The sequence below is a fragment of the Gouania willdenowi genome, chromosome 20 (assembly GCF_900634775.1).
Source record: "Gouania willdenowi chromosome 20, fGouWil2.1, whole genome shotgun sequence".
NCBI classification, from domain to species: Eukaryota; Metazoa; Chordata; class Actinopteri; order Blenniiformes; family Gobiesocidae; genus Gouania; species Gouania willdenowi.
Window position 1 is genome coordinate 14,246,511 of NC_041063.1, and position 22,455 is coordinate 14,268,965.

The following is a 22,455-nucleotide window of genomic DNA, read 5'->3' on the forward strand; positions in this document are numbered from 1 at the left end:
CTAAAGGGGTAATGAATCATTTATTAACATATTTAAGAGTAGAAGGCGGCCAGAAAGAAAGTATTAGCAGACTCCGTCCGCCGCCTACACTTGTACTGCGCTTCAATTTTCAGAAAATCGGTATCAACCGTGATACCTATGAATCGATTTTTAACTGCGTAGTACTCGCCCGTACACGAGGTGTTAAACCACATCAGACCTTATTAAATGATCTGACTCCTTGTTTGTGCTTTATTATAAGATTTATTTCGTTACTTTTTATTAAGAACATAATTTAATCAGAATTTGTTGTAGAAGCAAAAGGTACCAATTTAGAAAATGTAATTTGACACTTTGATAAACACACCACTTGTTTCATATTGTACTTGAATTACAGCTACCATTTACTTGTTCCTGTAAGTTAAAAATAAATAAATCGTATTTCATTAAATTTTGTACTTGTAAAGGTGAAATATTTAAGTATTGATATTGCATTTAGTGCAAATTATATCTGAGTCATGGCAATGCACACCTATTTTATTAGCTGTTTCACAGCTGTAGGGATGCATGTTTGCATAAAGGCATTTTCTGCATCCTAAACCTTAAGATACAATCATAATTTTAACCAGAAAACATTAAAAGATGAAATGGCAACAATAACCAATCAGTTGCTAATTTGTAGACGGAGTCAATTTGTGTGAAATGAAGACAATATTCAACCCATTACTATAGAGAAATGACTCAGGCTCTGGTGGAAACAGTCCATTCATGTGGCTTTGCTAAACTCTGAAGACAATGTTTTAATCCAAACAGAAGTTTATTCTCAGCTGTTAGCTAATCTCACACAGACGGTCAAGATACAAAGCTTAGCACATACTAAATGTAAAGAAGCTTCTCCATGGACCAATAATTTACTTTTAGACATTTCTGAACTTGTACTTAACATTCAGTTAAAAATCTTTGAACCAAAATACGTGAGAATCAATAGTTGGGAGTGCAAATGAGTTAACTGGTAAGGTAATACTGGTACTACACTAAACTAATTGTCCTGTTGGACAGGAACAAACATGCACTGAAGACGTGGATTCAACCACAAAGTTTAGTAATTAATGCAGTCTTTCAATTATAAAAACAAAGTCTGACAGTAACATCACACAGAAAAACATTGAACAGTCAGGTTCCCTTCAGGTGGGAATATCCAAACAGCCCAGTTTCCACTGATACGAGAGTTCTCTTCATTCTGCTGATTCATCCCTTTCAGGAAACCAAGCTCAGCTTTTACTTCCTCTTCACTGCTTTGGAGCTTTTGCAAAATGATCTCTTTGGAAATGTGATGAAGTCAGTCACATTGCACAGTGCTGTGCACATCTGGAGCTCAGGAGGAAAAATACAAAACTGAAGTGGATAATAAAAATGGTCCATCACTACACAGTGCAACGCCAGCAGGAAATAGAAACATACGATGAAAAACAGTGCAGCTCAGGCAAAGTTGCAGGGAAAGAAAAAAAACAGTAGCTGGAGCGACCAATGGTTGGTGTAAATACTCCCCGTCTACACGCACAGAGCTCTGGGACACCTGGGGAGACAAATATGAAAACAGGAAATGAATGAAGAGAAGTGAAACAAAGGCAAAAAAGTAGTGTTTGGTGTGAGCTTCACCTGTCCTCAGTGAAACCATCCATCTCCTCTTCATCATCCAGCTCCATGTCCAGCTCGTTGTCTAGACCGTCGTCGCCATAGCCACTCAGACCGCTGACCAAACAAAGACAATCATACAACTTTAGTATCTGTGTAAATTCAACATTGAAGACCAATACGATAAAAACACAAAACTGTATCATGTTAAATATGTACAGTATGAAAGAAATGACTATGGAAAGTCATGAGTTAGTAAAATCATAATTGAGAATTTTTTTATGTAAAGTTGCAAATAGTTGCAATAGACATACTGTTATTTCCAGACTAAAGCGCAAAGTTTTATTGGCCGCATTCCAATAATTTAACAATTTTCTAAGAAAAATCCACCCAAAGGTCGCAGCATAACAGGCGGCAACCTATTGGCTGATGAGGGTGTCCTTCACACAACCCGGCCAATCAGAATGGACATGTAGGCGGGCTGCTGTACTCAAGTTAGGTTTAACAGAGATTGTGTTTCTACTGCTAAGTTTGCTTCTCCACAAAAACTCACCTCATCACTGCTCAGCATCTGCATATCAGTTTATTTACAGCGTTTTATACCACAGAGCAATCACACGGAGTACGGACCCTGAGTCAGAAAACAGACGCAATTATTTCATCCAAAAAAAACTGATTTTATTTTGCAGCAATTACGGTACAAAAACTTTGACTACAATAATAAATCAGGCAAATACTTATCAAATCAGCTTAAACACAATAAAGAAAATTATTTTATAGCGGCAACGTTTGATCATTTAGGTCAAACTTAAACATACCTCAGGACATTAATAAGGTTTTTCATGATTATTATCAAAACCTATAATCCTCAAACTTAAACCCTGAAGATATAGCTCACCATAGATCAGACTCACCATTAACCTCACAAGAACTACAAAATGCTTTGGAGAGCATGTCAACAGGCAAAGCACCAGGTCCAGATGGGTTCCTGCTGAATTCCTAAAACATTTCTGGTCAATGCTGGCTCCACTTTTTTTTTTTTTTAAGAGTAGTAACAGATTAAAAATAAAGGTTATGTAGGAGGCCACATGAATACATCAAACATTAAATTATTACCCATGTTACCCTCAAGCTACCATCCCATCTCACTAATTAACACAGACAAAAATTATTTCCAAAGCACTCACCTCCAGGTTAGAGAAAATAATACAGTCAATTATATACCAAGACCAAACAGGATTTATTAACAATAGACACTCCACAGACAATGTGAAAAGACAAAGAACTCTAAAAAAAAAAAAAAAAACAATTGTGGGGGCGCGGCCTGTGGCTCCTGTCCTGGTGGATCAGCGTTGGGGGTGGTTGGTCTGCTGGCTGGGGGCGCCGGTCCCCATGGGTGCCGTGTCGGGGCAGGGGTGTCCCGGCCCGGGAGGACGTGGGGGTGCCTTTTCCCTTCGGGTGTGGCTAGGTGCTTCTCTAGTCTCCTGGTTGTCTTGGGTGCCGGGGTAGGGGTGGGGTTGCTTGGCGCTCCGGGTTGATGCTCTTTGCTGGGGGGCGGCTCTGGCTGTTCCGGTGGTTGAGGTCAATATCGGCCACTTGGTAGGTCTGTCCTGCTATCTGCGGACTGGTGGGTGGGTCCAGGGCGCCTTTGGCTGGGGGCTGCTGCTCCGCACCGGTTGTGTGCCGTTATAGTGCCTCCTTCCCGCGGTGGCGGCCGCCGGTCGCCGGTGGGGGGCACTGCCCCGTGGCTTGCGCTGTCTGGTGGGCGGCATCGAGAAAAGGCAATCTGGCGCGCTCTGGGGTGCTCGGTCGGTGAATTATTATTCAATGTGTCATTAAGGATGCTAACTTAGGTCAGTGTCGGTAGACTGCAGCAAATGCTCAGTATGTCATAATTACCTCCGCCAAGAGTGGAGCAAAGAGCGGTAAGGTTATGTTTTACCCTCCGTTTATATGTCATTAGTTAGCAAGTTAGCAAGATAACTTCAAAATTATGAATGGATTTGGATGAAATTTTCAGGAAAATTGATAAATGGGACATGGAAGAGCTGATTAAATGTTGGTGATTATATCATAGGTTCTCTCAGAGTCACGAGCTAAATGTTGACAGGTCGTCATGGTAATCCTGAGTTTACCATGTCACCATGACCAGAGCGTGTTGGCTGAGCTTGAGCTGCTTTGTGGAGGTCTGCGCTCTCCGAGTGCTTTTCTAGTTATGACTTTGTCTACGCCACTAAAAATACGAGTTAATAAACTTCTATTTATACGTACCTGACAGAGCGGCAGGTGAAAAACAAAATCCTCTTCAGTTTCTTATTGTAGAAGAAGTAGTTAAAGGACCAGAGGCTGCCCTCCTCACCAAAGGGATCTGAGTCCAGATCTGGGTTGTAACTGAAAACAACTATTTCATGTTAAAACAATCTTCCACCTGATTTACTTGTTGCACTTGCTGACGTGTAAAGCAGATGAAACGCTACCTGTAAATGTCACAGCCCTGCAGGTTGATCTCCTGGTCGATGGCGTTCCACAGTTCAGGTCCCAGTGAGTTGAAGTCTTCTCCCACAGCAGAGAACAGGCTGCTGTTCACCGCGTTGACCACCTACCAACAGTCCCACAACAGTTAACACATAAACACGGATCCTAATCATATGTTGGGTTTGGAACATCGCACTGACCCAGTTCAAACTGGGTTCTCGGCTGAACTCGTGAGCTCGTGCGGCGCTGAAGTCGTAATCGGGTCTGAAGGACTCGTTGAGCGTAGCGATGAGGTAGAACAGAGTCTTCCTGCAACACTTGTCACTGAGAGGGTTCTCTCCATCCTCGCTGCTCTTCCCCAGCCTACACACACACACACACACACACAGGAAACACTCAGCACACACACTGCTATCATCCTCTCCATTGTGCACAGCTGCACTACTACTGACTGGGAGGGGCTGGGAGCACTGGTAGACTGAGGGGGGGACAGCGCCTCCAGAACATGGGGCTCCCCCTCCTGGCAGAACTGCTTGAACATGTGTTTGTCGTCTCCGGCCATCTTACAGGAGTAGCTCTCGATCCTGGGGCAGAAAAAAGTTCACTTTAGCACAAACGTAATTTCCCCTCCACTCCACAGGGTGGAGCTACTGCCGTGAGTAACCAGTGCTTTTCCTCCTTCCTTGGGTCAGCAAATGATCATCATTCCACTATAAATACAGCCCTGAAAGAGCGGGCCTTCCTCTTCACATGCAGCTGGAATTGTTTGGCGGTGTGTGCCATGTGTTTTATGGAATAAAATTTCAAGTAAGTAAAATTTAATCATTACTGAGGATTATATTTTTGATTATGCTAAATTGATGGTCGCTTTAAGTTGTTTATAATGAAGTTTTGATCTGGTTAATTTGACTTACCTAATATTATTTGAATTATCTACATTTTAACTTTTGTTTAGAAAATTTTAGTTTAGTTTTATTTCAAGCACACAATGAAAAAGTATACAGTATGTACAACAAAATAAGATAATCCACAGAAAACAGAAAAATTCACCACTGCTTGAAAAGGAGTGGGATGAAGTTTAACACTTATTAATTCCCACCCCCTCTTCCAAAGTCTTAATACAATAGCTTAGTACTTTTGGTTTTATCCACTTTATTACATAACAAGCACATACAGTGTATCTTCATACATTCAAACAATGCTAGCAAAAATTCCAGCAAAACCAACTCATTTTCTTTCATTTTCATAATGTTCAAAAATAATTTCTTTAAATCTTTTCCTAACTTGTTTTATATTTGGACATTCCTTGAGCTGCTCATTTAAGCTGTTCCACGGTTCCACCCCTTGTACGGAAACACAAAAACCTTTCTTCCTACTGTGTACCATCGGCATTATGAAATTTAGTTTTCCTCGCAACATTTCCCCAAAATCAAAAGAATGTTAAGGTTTTGTCATTTTGAAAAGCAAAATACATCGCCAATAGCATTATATACATTTATTTTGTATTAAAATACTTGTTTTAGAATTCACTGCTTTCACTACTTCTTAGAACATCATGAAAAGCTCAGCTAATGGATTTCTGAGTACGTCCAAACCCAGACCTTCCTCTTAAACAAGCCACACTACAGAACTCACTCACACGTGCTGTCCCTTAGAACAGTGGTTCTCAAACTTTTTTGGCTTAAGTACCCCCTTTCTCTTATTTCTGAATCCAAGTACCCCCCTTCGTCTGACTACAACATTTTGCTTAGAATTCTATGGAAAAAAAAAAAAAAAAATACACTATAGAACATAAAGATGGAATAAATGAGTGATAAAACACATTTCAAAGAATCTCATAATTGTAAATAAGTGGAATGAAACAGTATTTAGTGCTTCCTAAATATAATTATTCCTAAAGTTTTTATCATTAGATTACATTTTGAAGGAGATTTATTCCTTATTAATTCTAGGAATTTCTAATACGGTAATGTGCTGGTTTTTATCTCATCTGGTCATCTCCCACCTGATGTGGGACCAAGACTGACCATTATATTTTCAGTTCATGTTCTAATCGAGATCCTTTCCATCATCATTATGATTAGCATTTTTAACTAAAAATAAACAAAACCCTATATTTTTATTGCTTTTATTTGTTAATTTTCTACTTTCTCTCAAGGGCCACCATTTGAGAAACAATGCCTTAGAGGAGAAAAAGCCAAAAGTAGAACATATTATTTTGCAGCCGTTTAATATCTGCCTGTGTGGCATTTTATATCAGCAAATCTAACGCAGAATTGTCATTCCGGTAAGATATTGACTTAAAATTTGAGGATTTTTTTTTTCCTTCTTCCTTTTTTTCCCATTAAAAAAAAATAATAATAATACCAAGATTTATTTTGTATATTACCATTTTGAGAAAAAAATAGAGATGAATTCTGGTCCCCCTAATAAGCTGCTATTTAGCATCTGCCTATCTGTGCAAACACCTGTGGCCTCAGTGCTGAAACTCCGTCATGTTTGTAGCATGCTTGTAGGTCACACTGCTGTGCTGGTTGTTTTGCCCCGCCCACCTCAAGGTTATATAAGAGCAGAGGTTGCGCAATTTAAGATAAGAGCGACTACTGAGACCCCTGCCGACCCTGACCGTCTAATTATAGAGACATAAGAGGACAACACGGTGGAAATAACTGCTCCGGTATTTCATCCACTACACCAGCTGAGCTGCCGACAAAACAGAAATCAGAGCCGAGAGGTGTCCCAGTAATCATCAAGTACCACTTGTCCTTTAACAAACAGTACGCTTTAAATAAACACACTGTTTATTTACTGAAACCACAACAACATGGACCCCAGCTGCATTTTATACACAAGTAAAAATAATAATTTACATAATCTGTTTAATTTTTACCTCATTAAATCTGTCCATAAATAGCTCAGACTTGGTAACTACAACATGTACCAACATAGAATGCTTGATCACTGATTAAATGTCAAGCATTTCCCTCCATTTTTACCCTGAATTCAATGTTCACAACAGTTCATGTATTTATAACTAGAATCTGTTCTGTTGCAATACCAAAAAAACCCAAATATTTATAACACTCATACTTGGCAAAGAGGGAATGTATCAAAATGAGAGCAAAATGATGACATTGGTCAGCTAAAGCTTTGGTTGGTTGGGTGAAATCCTAACTAATGTGAAGTGCAGCCTCACTAATCCACTAAGCAGCCTAGAAACACCAGCTGTGTGTTGTTATCAACACTGTGCAGAATAACCCCACGAAAAACTTTAGTGCGTCACAGAAAACCACAACCAGCCCTAAACTTGTACACACACACACACTCACTGTTTCCTCAGCCGTTGCGCAAGTAAATTAGGCTCAAATCCTTCCTACTACTGGTTATATATTAACTTTTATAACTTTCTGAAAGTGGGCCACGACAGGGAAGTGATCTAACTTTATCTCTGTACCTGCCTGACCTCACACACACTCAACTGAATTAATTGTTTTTCCTACATCAAGGAAAACTGACTGTCGACTGTTGTACATGCGAGTTTGGGATTAAAAAAAATAGTTCTGTGTGAAGGTCGGAGCTAATGGGATCTAAGTAAACTTAAATGATGACTTGACAAAGTAACGTGTCTAATTCTTACCTGCCAAGGATACGAGAATCTCCCGTTTCAACACACAGCCGAGAGCTGAGGGCCTCAAAGCTGGAGTTCTCCAAAAGCTTCATCTTCGTCTGTAGAAAATACACAACACATGTTATTGACTTGATAAGGACAGAGTGCACTACTAGTTATTCCTTAGATCACACGACAGACATTCTACACTCCTTAAAACTCCTTCAGAGTGCATTTAGAGAGAAGAAATAGACTCCAAAACTGAATTTGGTGAATGTGTTTTTTCTTGAAAATGTCAATTATTGATGTGATCACATACATAAAGCTTCTCTTTTCAGCTTTTCTTTGTCATCTTTGATTTTTCTATCTTCTATGTTAATTTAAAAAATAAACTACAATTTTAAAATATTGCCTCAATAAAGGGTCAGTTTAAATTAAAAAAAAGACACAAATGCTAAACTAGTCAAACAGACAGTGCTCTAATATACAAAAAAAAATCCCTTGTTTTCATACAAAAATCTAGGTCTTTAAAACTCTGTGTGCTTTCAGCAAAACAAAAATTGACAAAATTTGGAGAATATTAAATGGTTATTAAAAAAAAAAACAACTCAGTATTGATGTGATTACATTATGCTTCTATTTTACCCCTTACTTTGTCATCTTTGATTATTCTATATCTTCAATTTTTATGAAAATTAAATAAATAAAAACTTAAATACTTGACTGAATAAAGGGTCAGTTTAAAAAAAAATAATACAAATGTGCTTTACTATAAAAAAAAAAATCCCTTGCTTTTAATACAAAAAAAAAAAATCTGTTAAGTTAGTTTATTTACTTTTTGTCAATTTATTCATCCTGTTTCATTTTCGAATTCAAAACACATCATTGTTATTGTACATTTACAAAATTGTCATAGACGTTTAGAAACAGTTGGCTCGTTCGCATTTTATAGGATTATAAATGGAAGAAGAATATGTAAAATTAAGTAGTAACTACATGTATTATTAACTGATTAAAATGTCTATGAGAAATGGGGGCAGCAGCGCCACCTGTGGACGATGTATAGAATAAAATAGCGCCCCTCCCCCCACTCTATTTAGACCAAGTTAAACCGTCTTCCTGGTTCTTTACGACGATTAATGATGTATACATTCTTACCTCTTGTTTTCAGGCAGAAACCAGCAGGCTTGGACACCAGTCAGAGGTTTAGTTTTATCTCCAGTCGGTGGAACGAGCTAATTAGCGTAAACACGTACCGCGCAATGACGTTGACAAGCTAAGTTAGCTTCGATCGTTGACTGACGTTCCTGTCCTTAGCTTCACAATACAGCTCTTAATTCGCGCTCAAGCATTCTTCAAAAGCACTCGGTCGAGAATGACTTATCCTGAGGCCTCTTAAATATATACAGAAACTGCTCTTCCCGATTAAATGCGACGAGATTACATCCAGAGACAGTTGTCGCCCGTCGGAGTCTGTCTGCAGCGGCATCCCTTTCGACCTGGTTTTGCAAAAGCGAACTGGATTATCTAGATCAAGTCGCCTTTTTTATGAGCGACTCGATCAAAAAAAAAGGCAACAAACGTGCAGCCCAACCCTAAAATAAACCAAAATAACTCGACCCCCACAATACACCCGTCGATTTCGTCAAAAGCTTGTTTATCTCATCAAAACAACGTGATCAACTGTGAGGGAAAGCCCAGCCCCCTTTATTTTATATAGGCACAGCTGATGGCCCTGCCCACTTTGACTAACCCCTCTAATGATTGGATGTTTGACCTGTCAGTTCTGACTGTCAATAGATTTAATTGGTTAAAACAGAACGAACCCCAGTGCGGGGGCGTGTAATCAGAAACCGTATCAAATTTGGGGGTAACCGCAGTCTTCCTGTGCTTTTTTTTAAAAAAAAAATTAATTTAACCTTTTATTTTTCACTGAACAACAACAAGATACAAAGTCTCGTAAAGGTAATAGCAATAGAACAACTGTACACAATATATAACAAACCAAGAAAAGAGACAGTAAAAACACACACAAATCACATACATTAACTCAGGCAGTCAAAAATAAAGGAGCTTGACTTTATACATTAAAAACAAAAGTAAGACAGATAAGTCGGCAATAATTATAAAATAAATATTATTTTAAGTCATAAAAAATAAACACGGCTTTGTTTTCTTTATAAAAAAAATTAAAAAAATCACAATTAATGAAAAACCCCGCGACCCTAAAAACAGGTAAAAGCGAGTCAGAAAATGAATAAATAGATTAATTAATATTTCTATTTTTTTAAAGCCAAAATTAAAATAGGGTTGTACAAAACTCTTTACTTTCATCCTTATTTTTAACCGATCCTAATATAACCAAACACCGCCATGGTGACGCGCATCCGTTGAAACGATAGGGCAGTGACAGACAGATAGTTTGTCATGCACATGCAGTGATTTACATAATGAAACAAAGACAGTATAGTGTATTAGCATCACTTGGGATGCAGGTTTGTCAGAGGAGAGAGGTCCAGTGGCCTAATGGATAAGGCATCAGCCTCCGGAGCTGGGGATTGTGGGTTCAAGTCCCACCTGGACTGTTATAGTAAATAACATTTAATTAATGTTAGACTTTCTGGGAAAGGCAATCAATTATGTCAAACTAGAATAATGGAGACCACCAAGCAGCAAATCTGAACATCTCTCTACCAAATCACTTTGTTTATCCAACGGTCCACACAACTCTATATGCATGTCTGTGTGTGATTAATACCAAGTTACAGAAGCTTTAAAACTGCAAGTATATCCTGTTATGTAAGATAATACAAACAGATGTTATTTAACCCATACAAACAAACTGAATGATCAAACCACTATCATTTTAATGTATGTGTAATTCGTGTATTTTTGGTGGCTTTATATTGAGGTTTCTTTTTTTAATCCCCCGCCACAAAGTGGAAAGGGGATACAGGCTGGAGCTTGGGGGACAGCTCTTCTCAGAAACTGTTTAAGATACAATAACCAAATTCAGTGTGTGGCTTCAGGGTATCAATACCTTGATTGAGTTCAAAAATGAGAAGTGCGCAATTATCTTTTTCTGGAGTTAATGCCCTTGTTTCGTTTTTTTACTCTGTTCAAGTTATCTTCAAAGGGGACAGCTTTTCTTAGAAACTGTTTAAGGTACGATAACCAAATTCGTGTGTGGGTTCAGGGTATCAATACCTTGATGGAGTTCGAAAATGATAAGCGCGCAATTATTTTTTACTGGAGTTATTGCCCTTGTTTCATTTCAGCTTTCCTTATAAACCGTTTAAGATAGTAATTTCATATTCTGATGTGATAATATTTTTCTAAGTTCTTAGATTTAGGACATTTAGGAAAAGGTTGTGAGTTATAATGACAACCAATCTAGCAGGGGATGTTGATGACTGTCTTGTTTTTTTTTTGTATTAACTCCTGCATAGTTTGATTACCTTTTGTTTGTTGGCAGAATGTTTGTGCAGTGGTGATATATTTACAAAAGACAAAAGTGATATGATTAGCGACTTGTCATTTATTTTAACAGGATGGCAGATTAAGGAAAATGATCAGTTAAAGTAAGGAAAGAGCTTTTACTTCTTTCTGTCCCTTCTCAATCTGTGTGTAACATTAGTGATACATAATGTACAGTCATGTTAAATGTCAACTTTATTTTATTTTCAATACTTTTGCTGTGATTAATAATGACCCTGATGTAATTGACTTCTTGCTTTTATTAATGTATCGTTTATTTTTTTGTTGTTTTTGAAGTTTCAGACAAAGTATGAAACAACAGTGCAAGAATTCCGAGTAAATCTAACCAAAGAATATCAAAGGAGTACTTCATTGACCAAATTCTGGTCAGCACGCATCAATTATCCACACCACGATGGATCAGCTCTGCTCTACATAGTCGGAAACGTCCTCCAGGCCAGTGCAGTCATTGTCCAGGTATTCCAGGATCACGTTACCCCCGTTGTACAGAGGGCTTTCTGACAGAGCCAGCAGGGAGAGCAAAGTGTCATCCATCCGCAGAGCCTCGCCTGTCTGAGCGTGACATAAGCGCAACTTCTGCAAATCGAGAAAACAAAACTGTGCATGATTATCACTTCTGCAATAACAGATGAATAGCAATGCAATTAAATGATGAGAGGAATTAAAGTAGTATTTTCTCAAAGTGTTGAGTTCAATTAGGCAAACAATCTCGTGTCATTTTATTTATAAAAATTTAAATTATAAACGACTTAATCCGTCAATCATACTCTAACAAACATAGCAGTAGGCAACACAGTTACTGAGTACAGGATGTTCAAGTTTCCTGTGTCAAAGTGTTGGAATGTTCCACTGACAGCATTAAGAGACAAAAAGTAGCTTTTAAGCCTCTGTAACTCAACCTCCTGTTCAGTCACCTTGGCAGTCAGCACGTTGTTGTTATTCTTAAGGCTGGCAAGCGAGGCAGCAAAATCCACCACTTTCCCCACGCTCCATTTAGAACAGAAGAACATGGGCTGGCTGCACACTTTGGATTCTTTTGGAAGATAAACCTGAAAATATGTTCTTTCCACCTAAAAAAGAAGGAAGAAAAAAAGACAAAGTCAAAATGAATTAATTGATAAAAAAAAAAAAAAAAAAAGTATGCAAAGACACAAGTACATCTGTTAACAGATTGTATTGAGTGAACAGAGAATGGGCCCCACCCAGGGCCAATGTGACAAGACAAACAGAAAGAGGAAGTATCAGACAGGAGCATCTAGTCCGGTTATAAGGAAGATTGTCATCGTTATTCATTAGCTAAGGAGAAAAAGTGGGAGTTTATAATTTGTACTTCTCGCTCCTTTTCATTGTCTCATGTTCAAATAATTTGTTTTAATTTCAATATTCTTTATTTTTGGTTTGCATATTCAATATAAACTCTTGAATCAAAATAAAAATGTAATGATGTATGATTTCAAAATAAATTATTTAACTTGATTTCAGCTATAATTGAGCGTACTTTATTTTCAGTTCTCCAGTGAAAACTTCAGTTTAGTCGGTTTCTCTTGGATCAAACTACTTTAATCCAAAATTTTTAATGTTTAAAATGCCTGTGGTATGCTTGATATATATATATAAAAAAAAAACAATATTCATATGTTAAGGTTTTATTTATTCAAACAATTTTTCCAGGAAATGTACTGGAAAAATTGACTTTATCTCCTGACATGTTTCGACTGCCAAGTTGTCAAAAGCCCTAATGCATCTGCTTTTTGCTTTGATTAGAACAAAAAATCCAATTTGTTTCTAACAATATATGATAAACGAGAAATGTCAAAATGTGAAACTAAATTATGAAATCCACAGAACAAGTAAAAACCTTCATTTTCTTTAAACTTCAAAGTTATTCTATTGCTTTAGTAAACTTATACAATACTTGTGGAAGTCCTTTATCTCCTGTTGCGTGCAACTTCAGTTTCATTAGCGCCACTTTAGCTGCAGTTGCGACGTTTTTTGCTCCTCTGCGTCCTTTGCTCTTCGATCCATCCTTTGATTCTAAACAGTCATAAAAAAAATCACACAAACAAATAGAAAATGTCATTATAATGCAAACGGTATTACTGGGATTCAAATATTACTACATGAGAAATAGTTTGCATGTTTTTAGCTTGCACAGACCTACGATCTTTTGCACGAGCTCTTTAGTGGCAGCCATTCGAGGCTTTTGCACCTCCAGCTTCTCACATTTGTGATCATCCTGATGCCGATGACTGTAAAAAAAACAAACAAACAACTACTAAACTCAGTTAATTTGTGTGAGAAACCTCTAAATATATTTTGTGACAGAAACAGTCATGAACCTACGCTAAACAGAAGTGTTTTTCACACTGCGGGCAGATAACAGGCAGCACTTCTTTCCCTCTGCACTCCTTAACTGAGCATGTATAACTGGTGCTGCTGCATGAAGTTACAGGTTCTCTTTTTACTGACACCTACAAAGGGCACATTACAGTACTGTATGTCAGCAGCAGAAATAAAAATAAATAAATAAAGTGTCCCATTAAAAGGAGGAAAATAGGACAGTCATTCAGTGGCGTTATAGTGATACCTTAAAACAAAAACAAAATAACCTGCCTCAGGACATGAGTGTGCTTCTCTGCTTCTGTGCTCCAGACTGAAACAAACCAACAAAAGACACATTTATGATCATTTCTACCTTATTGTGCACGGTTTTGTTAAATATTGGTGCAGCAGTTCAGTATCCACTAAAAAAAAAAAAACAATTTTCAATTCTCACCAGAATAATCCACTGCAGGAATCACACACAAATGGAAGATAATCTGTGTGAGGAAATGAATTTGGATTAGTCGTCTGAACAGAAATGATTGATCAACAACCAGCACACCACACTACGGTATCGGTCAAATGCTCACAATTCATGGAGGAAGAAACCTGCCAAAATTTCAAATAAATGAACAACTAAATAAACGGGAAAAATAACAAAAAGGAAAATGAAAAATTAAATACAAATACATAAATGGAAAAAATAAAAATTTTGAAATAAAGAAAATACAAATGTAAAGATTTTTTTTTTAAACTTTTATTTATTTCATACATGTAGTATATATATAGGTGTTGTTTTTAATTTTGTTCTTTTTTTCATTTATTTTCAATTTTGGAATTGTCAACCCTGAACACCATGAATTAATTACTTATTATTTTACACTGAATGTCATCGATGCAATGTTATTTTACCAACAAAGTGGCTTTTGTGACACCTTCAATCACCACCTACTTTAAAAACGTATTGAATTTAGGTATAGAGTATATAAAAGTAATAAAACACTATATGAACCACCTTTCCAATTAAAAAAAGAAAGTCAGCCATTCTTATGTTTTACTCATTGTGCAGCAAAAGAAAAATACGTGAAGAAAAAAATAACTTTACACTACAAATAGGACAGTACGTTTCATATAATAATTATTCTAATTATTTTTATACATGATTTTAATGTTATTTTAGACCTTTTTTATGTCACCGTGGGCGATAAATGTTTGTTTTTTCTGTAATCCTGGACAAAAGTAAAAGTAACGCAGAAATACTTCCGGTGTTCAGCCTACTTCTGTTTACTAGCGTTGACTTACACATTTGTGATGTTTTTGTGCCTAAATCAATTTATTAAGTGAAAGTATAACATAACTATTATCCGATAAGTATAACAAATAACAGCTAAGTCAAAAGAGGGAAAAGAAAAGATATATGAATTACTTGTTCGTGGATACCGTGAACACATGCTAAAGAGACGAATATTTTGTAATTATAGAAAAACAAAATAATCCTCAAAACTATTGTTTATTCGTCTTTAATGAAACGATAACAGACCTTTAATATTGCAGGACTCGACCTGGCAATGTTTTCCAATGTCTAATTCAGCCATTAGCTAGCCGTAAGGATGCTAAATGCTAACCGTGTCAACACAAACTCTGACCCCAAGTCAGAGATCACGTGACGGGACTGAACGTGTTTTATTTTTTATTTTTATTAAACTAACTGGTAGCCTTTTTTCATCTACTTGTGAAAGATTTAATGTTTAAAAAAAATATTGTTAAAATGTAATTTAAAAAACACACAAAAAAAAACGACGTAAAAAAATGGACATAAAAAAAATACACAACGGATATAAAAAAAAACAAAAAACTACACAATAGACATGAGAAATTACACAAAATTGACTCAAAACAATAAAAAGGACATAAAAATACACAACAGGACAACAAAGATGAACACAAATGACTCCAGACACACAAAATGAGAGAAATATATATTTCCAAAACCGCAACAAATATATACATCGACAAACAAACAAAAAAGTTACTAAAAAAAAATTAAAAATAATAACGTTTCCTTTTCTGTGTTATAATGCTCAGATTGGTCATTATTCTAAATGCTGACATGAATGTTGATGATGTGGCCCTCGGAAAGATAATCATAGTTTTGTGGCCCTCGTTGTGATTAAAGTTGCTCATCTTTGCCATACAATGCAATACATATGCTATACAACAGCTTTGGATAACAAATGCAAGAATAAACCCATTAGACAGGCATTAAACAAGACCTGTTTTCTCTTTTTTTTGAAAATAATTAAATTTCAATTTTACCTGATTTTGTTAAAACTATTTAAACGAGACATTTGTGTTTGCCGTTCTCTCCAAAGGCGATAGAAATTATTTTTAAAGTGTTTAAAAATAATATCTACCTCTGTAATGATTTTTACACATCAAAGGTTTATAAATGCTAATAAATATTATTTTTGTGATATTCATTGTGAGACCTATTTTCTGCTTGGTTCTTTGTTTGTCAATGTTGTGTATTGTGTTTTGACCAGTTTTTGTATACTTTTTCATGTGGTTGCTTTAATAATAATAATAATAATAATAATAATAATAATAATAATCTCATTATCAATCAATCTTTTTATTCAGACACAGTTCCATTAAATAATATGAACATTATTATTATTAATATATATCCGCTTTGCAGGGCGCAGAGAAAGGAGGGGCCTTTTGTGACGTCATCCAGGTGAGGTAAGGTGTGTCTGAAAGCTGGCTGGCTGGTTTGAATTCAACACTGAGCAGTTAAGCAGGAAAAACTGCCCGCAGAGACTGAGGCACGGCTCTCTTTTTTTTACCCGCAGCTGGACGTCGTGTGTTTGAGTTTATTTTTAATTTAATAGCGGCCACAAGGACAAAAAATGAGTAAAATCTCGAACTTTTTCAAGGGGGGCTCCTCCAGCTCCAAGTCCAAACACCACCGTTCGAGGGGAACCCCTTCCCCCCAGGAGGCCATCCACAAGCTGCGGGAGACCGAGGAGATGTTGACCAAGAAGCAGGACTATCTGGAGAAGAGGATCGAACAGGAACTGGCCACAGCCAAGAAACATGGAACCAAAAACAAGAGAGGTTTGTTTTTTTATTACTAGATCGAAACAGGTGTAGCTAGGCTATGCTAGCTACACCTGTTTATCTGAATGGACTGACCTTAGTTAGGACTGTGATAGAAACTTCACCAGGACTTCAATTGAGTATTTACCTTTATTTAAATACCAAGTAATTAGTAAGAGTAATTAGAAATTGCGTTTAACGTGTTTTATTTAAATTTAGATACACCTGTTGATGTGCTGCTCATTCACCAACGTCACGTAAACACGGAACTGAGGCCTAACAACTTTCCTTAAAAGGCAGTGGCTATCCGTACGTTTGCCTTATCAATATAAATTCATTTATTTAATTGCATTAGCAAAACATGCATTGGTGTCTTAAAAAGATTGCACTACTTGTAGTGTTGACCTTTGACAGCATGTGCAGATAAAGAAAAAAGTTATATCGACATTCTATCTGTACGCCCCTCATTGGCCAGTTTATGTCACGTTGTAGGTCAGCCATTGGCCAGTTTAGGTCACGTGATTAACGTGCCATTAGCACTGGGGTTGTCAATACGGCAACCGTACAAAATGACACTTTCTTCCTTCTCAAAACGTCTTTTCACCAATGACAAAATATTGTAAAACAAGCCACAGCAATTTTAAACATTTAAAAAATTCTGTTTAGATCATTTCATATTAAAACTACTTAAAATATTCACAGGGAAAAAAAACGCCTTGAAAAACATTGTACTGGAGTTTAGGAGGAGGGTTAATCAGGAATTGATTTTAAAGTAAATAAATCTTAATTATTTCAGTCAATAAGTGAAAGTTAGTTTGTGTATGTGTGTGTGAGGCATTCATTTTCAGTTTACATTAAACTAACAAATTAACAATTAAAAAAAAAAAAAAAAAAAAAAAAAAAAGGGAAGAAACGAGGTTGGATGTAAAATTATCTGTGTTCAAATTAGGGGACGGATCTGGATAAGCATAATGCTTTTTTCCGTCGCCCTTTCCGGCATGAAAAAGGACAAAAAAAAGGACAAAAAAAAAAAACAAAAAAACAATGATGTGATTTTGCTCTGAATGTCAAATGAATTTCTGTGAATGCGACCATGTCGGAAATGAACTGAATAAATAAAAAAATAAATAAACAATAATTAGGGTTGGGTTACAAAGAAATTGATTAATTGATTTTAAACGATTTTCCTTTTGAATCCATCAAAATCCATCATTGTTCTTCAAACAATCATTTGATACGTCTTTTCTACTGTGTGTAATGCAGTTCTGTGGGCTCAATTCTTAATGTAAATATGAATAGTTACATTTACTAACTACTATTTACATCTCATTCATATTCATCATTAGTGAAATTAGTACTGTGACTGAAATATCCTTCACTCAATCAAATATTGAATTGAATCGTAAATCAGGTCTGTGTGAATCCAATCAATTTGGAAAATCTGAATCAATAAATAAAATGTAGGAGGTAATCCAAAGGAAAAAAAAATTCATGGCATAACATGCAGCACAGCTAATAACTAGCAGCCCTAATGAGACACTGATTTACTAAGTTATAAACTTCCATACAATAGTGGGTGCTGTGTTAAGTGATCAAAGAAGATATTCTTCACTTCATATTTTGATTTGACCATTGAAAACCTGACATTCTATAAAATGCCACCATAAAAACTAAAGGAATGTAATGTTTACCTGAGTGACAGGAGGCTTCTGTTCTCAGTCTGAACGTGTTTTCTTTGCCACATTGCTGTTGCGTCACCTTAGAAAACAAATAATGCCTTGTAAAGGGAGGAACCTTGCACCCGTGCACACCCAAATTCTTTCCAACTGGAATAGAATAAAACTGAACATTATTAGAGAAAATTGCCCTGTGACTTATGTGTAACTTTTCCACGTCAGCTGCCCTGGCGGCCCTGAAGAGGAAGAAGCGCTTGGAGCAGCAGCTCACCCAGATTGACGGGACGTTGTCCACCATTGAGTTCCAGAGGGAAGCCCTGGAGAACTCTCACACCAACACTGAGGTCATGAAGAACATGGGCTATGCTGCCAAGGCCATGAAACAGGTCCATGAAAACATGTAAGAAAACATTTCTAAAGGAATAAAAACATTTGTTCAGTTGAGTTATTGGTCGACAAATATGATCATGTTTAGAGTACTGAAGGCAAGGCAAGGCAAGGCAAATTTATTTGTATAGCGTATTTCATACTCAAGGCAACTCCTGATCTTTCTGAGTCATTAAATCTTTCACTCTGGAGATGTTCTTTAGGTGGTAGAAGCTGTTTTTGTGATAGATTTGATCTGACTGCTGAATGCAAGATCGGAGTCAATCAGAACACCAAGGTTTTTGACTTGGTCTTTAGCTTTTAAAGATCGAGACTCAAGATAATTGCTGACAGCAGTCCTCTTTTCCTTGTTACCAAAGACAATCACCTCCATCTTGTCATGGTTTAGTTGAAGGAAGTTTTCACTCATCCAGCTGTTTATTTTTTCTAAACAGTCACACAACACCTCAATGGGACCATAGTCATCTGGGTTCAGTGATAGATATAGTTGTGTGTCATCTGCGTAGCTCTGATAATCAACCTTACAGTTCTGTAAAATTTGTCCTAAAGAAAGCATGTAAAGGCTAAACAGAAGGGGTCCAAGAACAGATCCCTGAGGAACCCCACAGGACATTGGTAATCTGTCAGATTCAAAGTTTCCAATGCTTACAAAATAGCTTCGCTCCTCCAAGTAGGACTTAAACCATTGCATTACTTTTCCATTTAGTCCAACCCATGTTTGCAATCTGTGCAACAAAATTGTATGATCTACAGTGTCAAATGCAGCACTTAGATCCAACAGAATGAGAACAGATACTTTTCCTGAATCAGTGTTCAACCTTATGTCATTGATCACTTTGATCAGAGCAGTTTCAGTGCTGTGATGAGAACGAAAACCTGACTGAAATTTATCAAATATTTTGTTGAATGTTAAGAATTGACTCAGTTGGTTGAAGACCACCTTCTTTCTCAATGATCTTGGCCATGAATGGAAGGTTGCTGATTGGTCTATAGTTAGCCAGTATAGAGGCATCCAGTGTTCTCTTTTTTAACAGAGGTTTCACAGCAGCTACTTTCAGGGATTTTGGTACGGTGCCTGATTGGAATGAACAGTTTATTATCTGACACAAATCAGTGACAATTGACTTTACAACAGTTTTAAAGAAGTTTGAGGGTATTGTGTCAAGGCAACACGTTGATGGATTCAGCTGCTGAACAGTCTCCTCTATTGTTTTTGGGTTCACTGTAATAAACTCAACCCACCCTTATGTTCTTCTACCTTGAATCGCTCCTCCCTGCTTTCTTCCCAATAAAATAAATTAATTTATTTAATTGCAATAACAAAACATGCATTGCTATCTAAAAAAGATTGCACTTTTTGTAGTGTTGACCTTTGACAGCATGTGCAGACGAGAAAAAAAAAAAAAAAAAAGAGTACTGAACCCACTATTCGTTTTGATTATAGGACCATAGTGATTGTCAATAATGTTGTGTTCAAAAAGCACTTTAAATGGCAGTGTCTGCTAGGGCTGGGTAATATATCGAGTTTTCTATTTTGTTTATTGAGAAATGACAATATCGACTATATCGAGATATATCTATTTATTTAACTTGTTTTTCCATATTTTGAGATAAAATTTTTGTAGCTTATTTTGTAGATTACTCTCACTCACACGTGCTGTCCCTTATAGGAGAAAAAGCCAAAAGTGGCACACATTGTGCAGCTGTTTGTTAATAAATGTGCCCGTGTAGCATTTTGCATCATCAAATTTAACCCAGAATTGCCTTTCTTGTAAGACGTTATTGAGTTAAAAATATCGAGATCAATATTGAATATCGCCATTTTGAGGAAAAATATTGATTTGAGTTTTGGTCCATATTGCCCAGCCCTAGTGTCTGCAGCATACGTTACATTGCTCAATGCAGTTTTAAGTTTTGATTTTGTTTTATTTACAAATAAATTCTCAAAATCACAATTTGAGAACACAAAGTATTATTTTGCAACAATAAAATGTTTTGATGGTTTTTCTTGTTTTCCTCTCTCAGGGACATCGATAAAATAGAAGATATGATGCAGGACATCACAGAGCAGCAGGATGTGGCCCAGGAGATCAGTGAAGCCATCTCCAGGCCTTTTGGGGAGACGTATGATGAGGTGCCTAAAAATGACCTGTCGTCTACATTGAAGTTTGAACTCAACATTAGCTGCATTTATTCAGTTTCCCCCTTGATTTGTGCAAATCCCACCATGTCTCTGTCTCTTGCTAAACCCAGTGCTGTGGTTTCAGGATGAGCTGATGGCTGAGCTGGAGGAGCTGGAGCAGGAGGCACTGGATGAGGGCATGATGAGCATGGGTGGACTGCCCAGTGTTCCCAGTGGTAACCTCCCCTCATTACGCCCTGGACAGCGTGCAAGTAAGTCTATTATATCACATGTGCTGAGATAGCATTTTGCTTCTACGAGATGACTATTGTTGTAATTTGCGCTATATAAATAAAGTTGAATTGAAATAAAATGTATTTTCTTTTCAATCTTATGAATACCCTGATTGGTCATCGTTGTTTTTTTGTTGTTGTTATTTAAGTAACTGTAGTTGCCTTATTTACTTTAATTACTTTAATAACAGTTTCCATATCCACATACTGGGGGAATAAAATTGATTGGTAAAAAGATCAGAATTGGGAGATACTCAAAATTTTAAAATCAGTTGAGAGTCAAAAATGGTAATCGGGACATCTCCTCTATGTTGTGTATTTATTTCAACCAACAATGTTTTCATGCAAGCAGGAACATTTTATTTAGTAAAGAAATAGTTTTATTGAATATAGTCACACAACTGGCAAAATGTTGCCGTGTACAGTAATTATGTGTTTGTTTAACCAAAAAAACCACACAAAGATTCAACACTAGTTAGAAGCAGTGGGACTGATGCATTCTCATTTTTTTCTCGATGAATGATAAACCTTCTGACAAATGTTTTGAATGTCTTCATAGCAACCAGGAGGAAGGTGGAGGAGGACGACGACATGCGCATGTTGGCATCATGGGGAACATAAGAACATCAAGCGGGGCTCAATACACTCATAATGTAACAGATGTATACAAGTTATTTCTGTCTGTTTTTACTGTTGTGTAACACTGGTATGGGCTTACTGGGTAAATGAAGAGAATCTTACCTTCACCTAAAATACGTAGTTTCCCCCCATCTTTAGCGTGTTTCCCCATTTGATTTCCTATATTAATGAAGCTAAATATGAAGGACTATACATTTATGATTGGTTTTAATGTTTTCCTTTGCATTTGTTATTAAAGGCCAAAGAGTGTGACTTTATTCTCAAATGCAAAACTCTGCCCTGTTCACTGTAAATATAGTACATTTTACATTTGTTTGTAAATATGTTTGTTTTGTCACTAATCAATATTAAAACTGTTTCCAAAATGTTGTCTTGTGTTATTGGCTGAATGTAATATTCCTGTATTCTGTAGTACACATCTACTGTCAAGTGAATGAGACTTGTGTTTCTACGTACATTTTCCTGAATGCCGACACAGTTAATACTTACAGTATCAATATTGTTTTTATCTTGTATAACTATTTAAGGTCAGGCCAGAGTAGTCAATTTGATACTGAAAAAAACTTATTGTATCACCAAACCTTTGTATTGAGTTTAAATTGATTAATCAATTTTGTTAATATACAATATATAACTAAACGCCTCATTTAGGCCATTCTAATGGAACTAATCAGTTTCAAGTCTATAATTTGACTAGATTAGAGTATTGCCTTTGAACAACTG

General features: G+C 36.6%; 3 protein-coding genes and 1 non-coding gene across 4 annotated transcripts; 2 read left to right on the plus strand and 2 right to left on the minus strand.

Moving 5' to 3' along the window:
• Positions 1–777: 777 nt before the first annotated feature.
• maf1b (MAF1 homolog, negative regulator of RNA polymerase III b) lies at positions 778–9,395 on the minus strand. The gene is made up of 8 exons (XM_028433961.1): positions 8,855–9,395; positions 7,727–7,815; positions 4,542–4,673; positions 4,290–4,452; positions 4,092–4,213; positions 3,886–4,005; positions 1,639–1,731; positions 778–1,555 (listed from the first exon to the last, which is right to left on the minus strand). Exons 2-8 carry the CDS (start codon positions 7,807–7,809, stop codon positions 1,531–1,533), a joined length of 738 nt encoding a protein of 245 aa, XP_028289762.1. The 5' UTR covers positions 7,810–7,815; positions 8,855–9,395; the 3' UTR covers positions 778–1,530.
• Positions 9,396–10,208: 813 nt separating this feature from the next.
• Positions 10,209–10,281, plus strand: trnar-ccg (transfer RNA arginine (anticodon CCG)). Its single transcript has one exon. It is a non-coding gene; the product is annotated as a tRNA-Arg (tRNA).
• A 791-nt stretch (positions 10,282–11,072) lies between these two features.
• Positions 11,073–15,180, minus strand: zfand1 (zinc finger, AN1-type domain 1). The gene is made up of 8 exons (XM_028434627.1): positions 15,057–15,180; positions 13,971–14,013; positions 13,808–13,847; positions 13,538–13,665; positions 13,352–13,443; positions 13,110–13,228; positions 12,109–12,264; positions 11,073–11,770 (listed from the first exon to the last, which is right to left on the minus strand). Exons 1-8 carry the CDS (start codon positions 15,109–15,111, stop codon positions 11,594–11,596), a joined length of 810 nt encoding a protein of 269 aa, XP_028290428.1. The 5' UTR covers positions 15,112–15,180; the 3' UTR covers positions 11,073–11,593.
• A 1,084-nt stretch (positions 15,181–16,264) lies between these two features.
• Positions 16,265–22,097, plus strand: chmp4c (charged multivesicular body protein 4C). The gene is made up of 5 exons (XM_028434855.1): positions 16,265–16,633; positions 18,514–18,691; positions 20,704–20,812; positions 20,946–21,072; positions 21,653–22,097. The coding sequence occupies exons 1-5, from the start codon at positions 16,426–16,428 to the stop codon at positions 21,712–21,714; spliced, it is 684 nt and encodes a 227-aa protein (XP_028290656.1). The 5' UTR covers positions 16,265–16,425; the 3' UTR covers positions 21,715–22,097.
• The last annotated feature ends 358 nt before the right edge of the window (positions 22,098–22,455 follow it).

What these genes read in the sequence shown, in the direction of transcription:
- maf1b (XM_028433961.1), bottom strand. Translation starts at nt 7,809, where the DNA reads ATGAAGCTTTTGGAGAACTCCAGCTTTGAGGCCCTCAGCTCTCGGCTG. An exon ending in TTCACCTGCCGCTCTGTCAG is followed by an intron (nt 1,732 to 3,885) that starts GTACGTATAAAT and finishes TTGTTTGGTCAG; the next exon opens with CGGTCTGAGTGGCTATGGCG. An exon ending in GATGGTTTCACTGAGGACAG is followed by an intron (nt 1,556 to 1,638) that starts GTGAAGCTCACA and finishes TTGTCTCCCCAG; the next exon opens with GTGTCCCAGAGCTCTGTGCG.
- zfand1 (XM_028434627.1), bottom strand. Translation starts at nt 15,111, where the DNA reads ATGGCTGAATTAGACATTGGAAAACATTGCCAGGTCGAGTCCTGCAAT. An exon ending in AAGCACACTCATGTCCTGAG is followed by an intron (nt 13,666 to 13,807) that starts GCAGGTTATTTT and finishes TGCCCTTTGTAG; the next exon opens with GTGTCAGTAAAAAGAGAACC. An exon ending in GAGATAAAGGACTTCCACAA is followed by an intron (nt 12,265 to 13,109) that starts GTATTGTATAAG and finishes CTTCTTTTTTAG; the next exon opens with GTGGAAAGAACATATTTTCA.
- chmp4c (XM_028434855.1), top strand. Translation starts at nt 16,426, where the DNA reads ATGAGTAAAATCTCGAACTTTTTCAAGGGGGGCTCCTCCAGCTCCAAG. An exon ending in AAACAGGTCCATGAAAACAT is followed by an intron (nt 18,692 to 20,703) that starts GTAAGAAAACAT and finishes TTCCTCTCTCAG; the next exon opens with GGACATCGATAAAATAGAAG. An exon ending in TTGGGGAGACGTATGATGAG is followed by an intron (nt 20,813 to 20,945) that starts GTGCCTAAAAAT and finishes CTGTGGTTTCAG; the next exon opens with GATGAGCTGATGGCTGAGCT.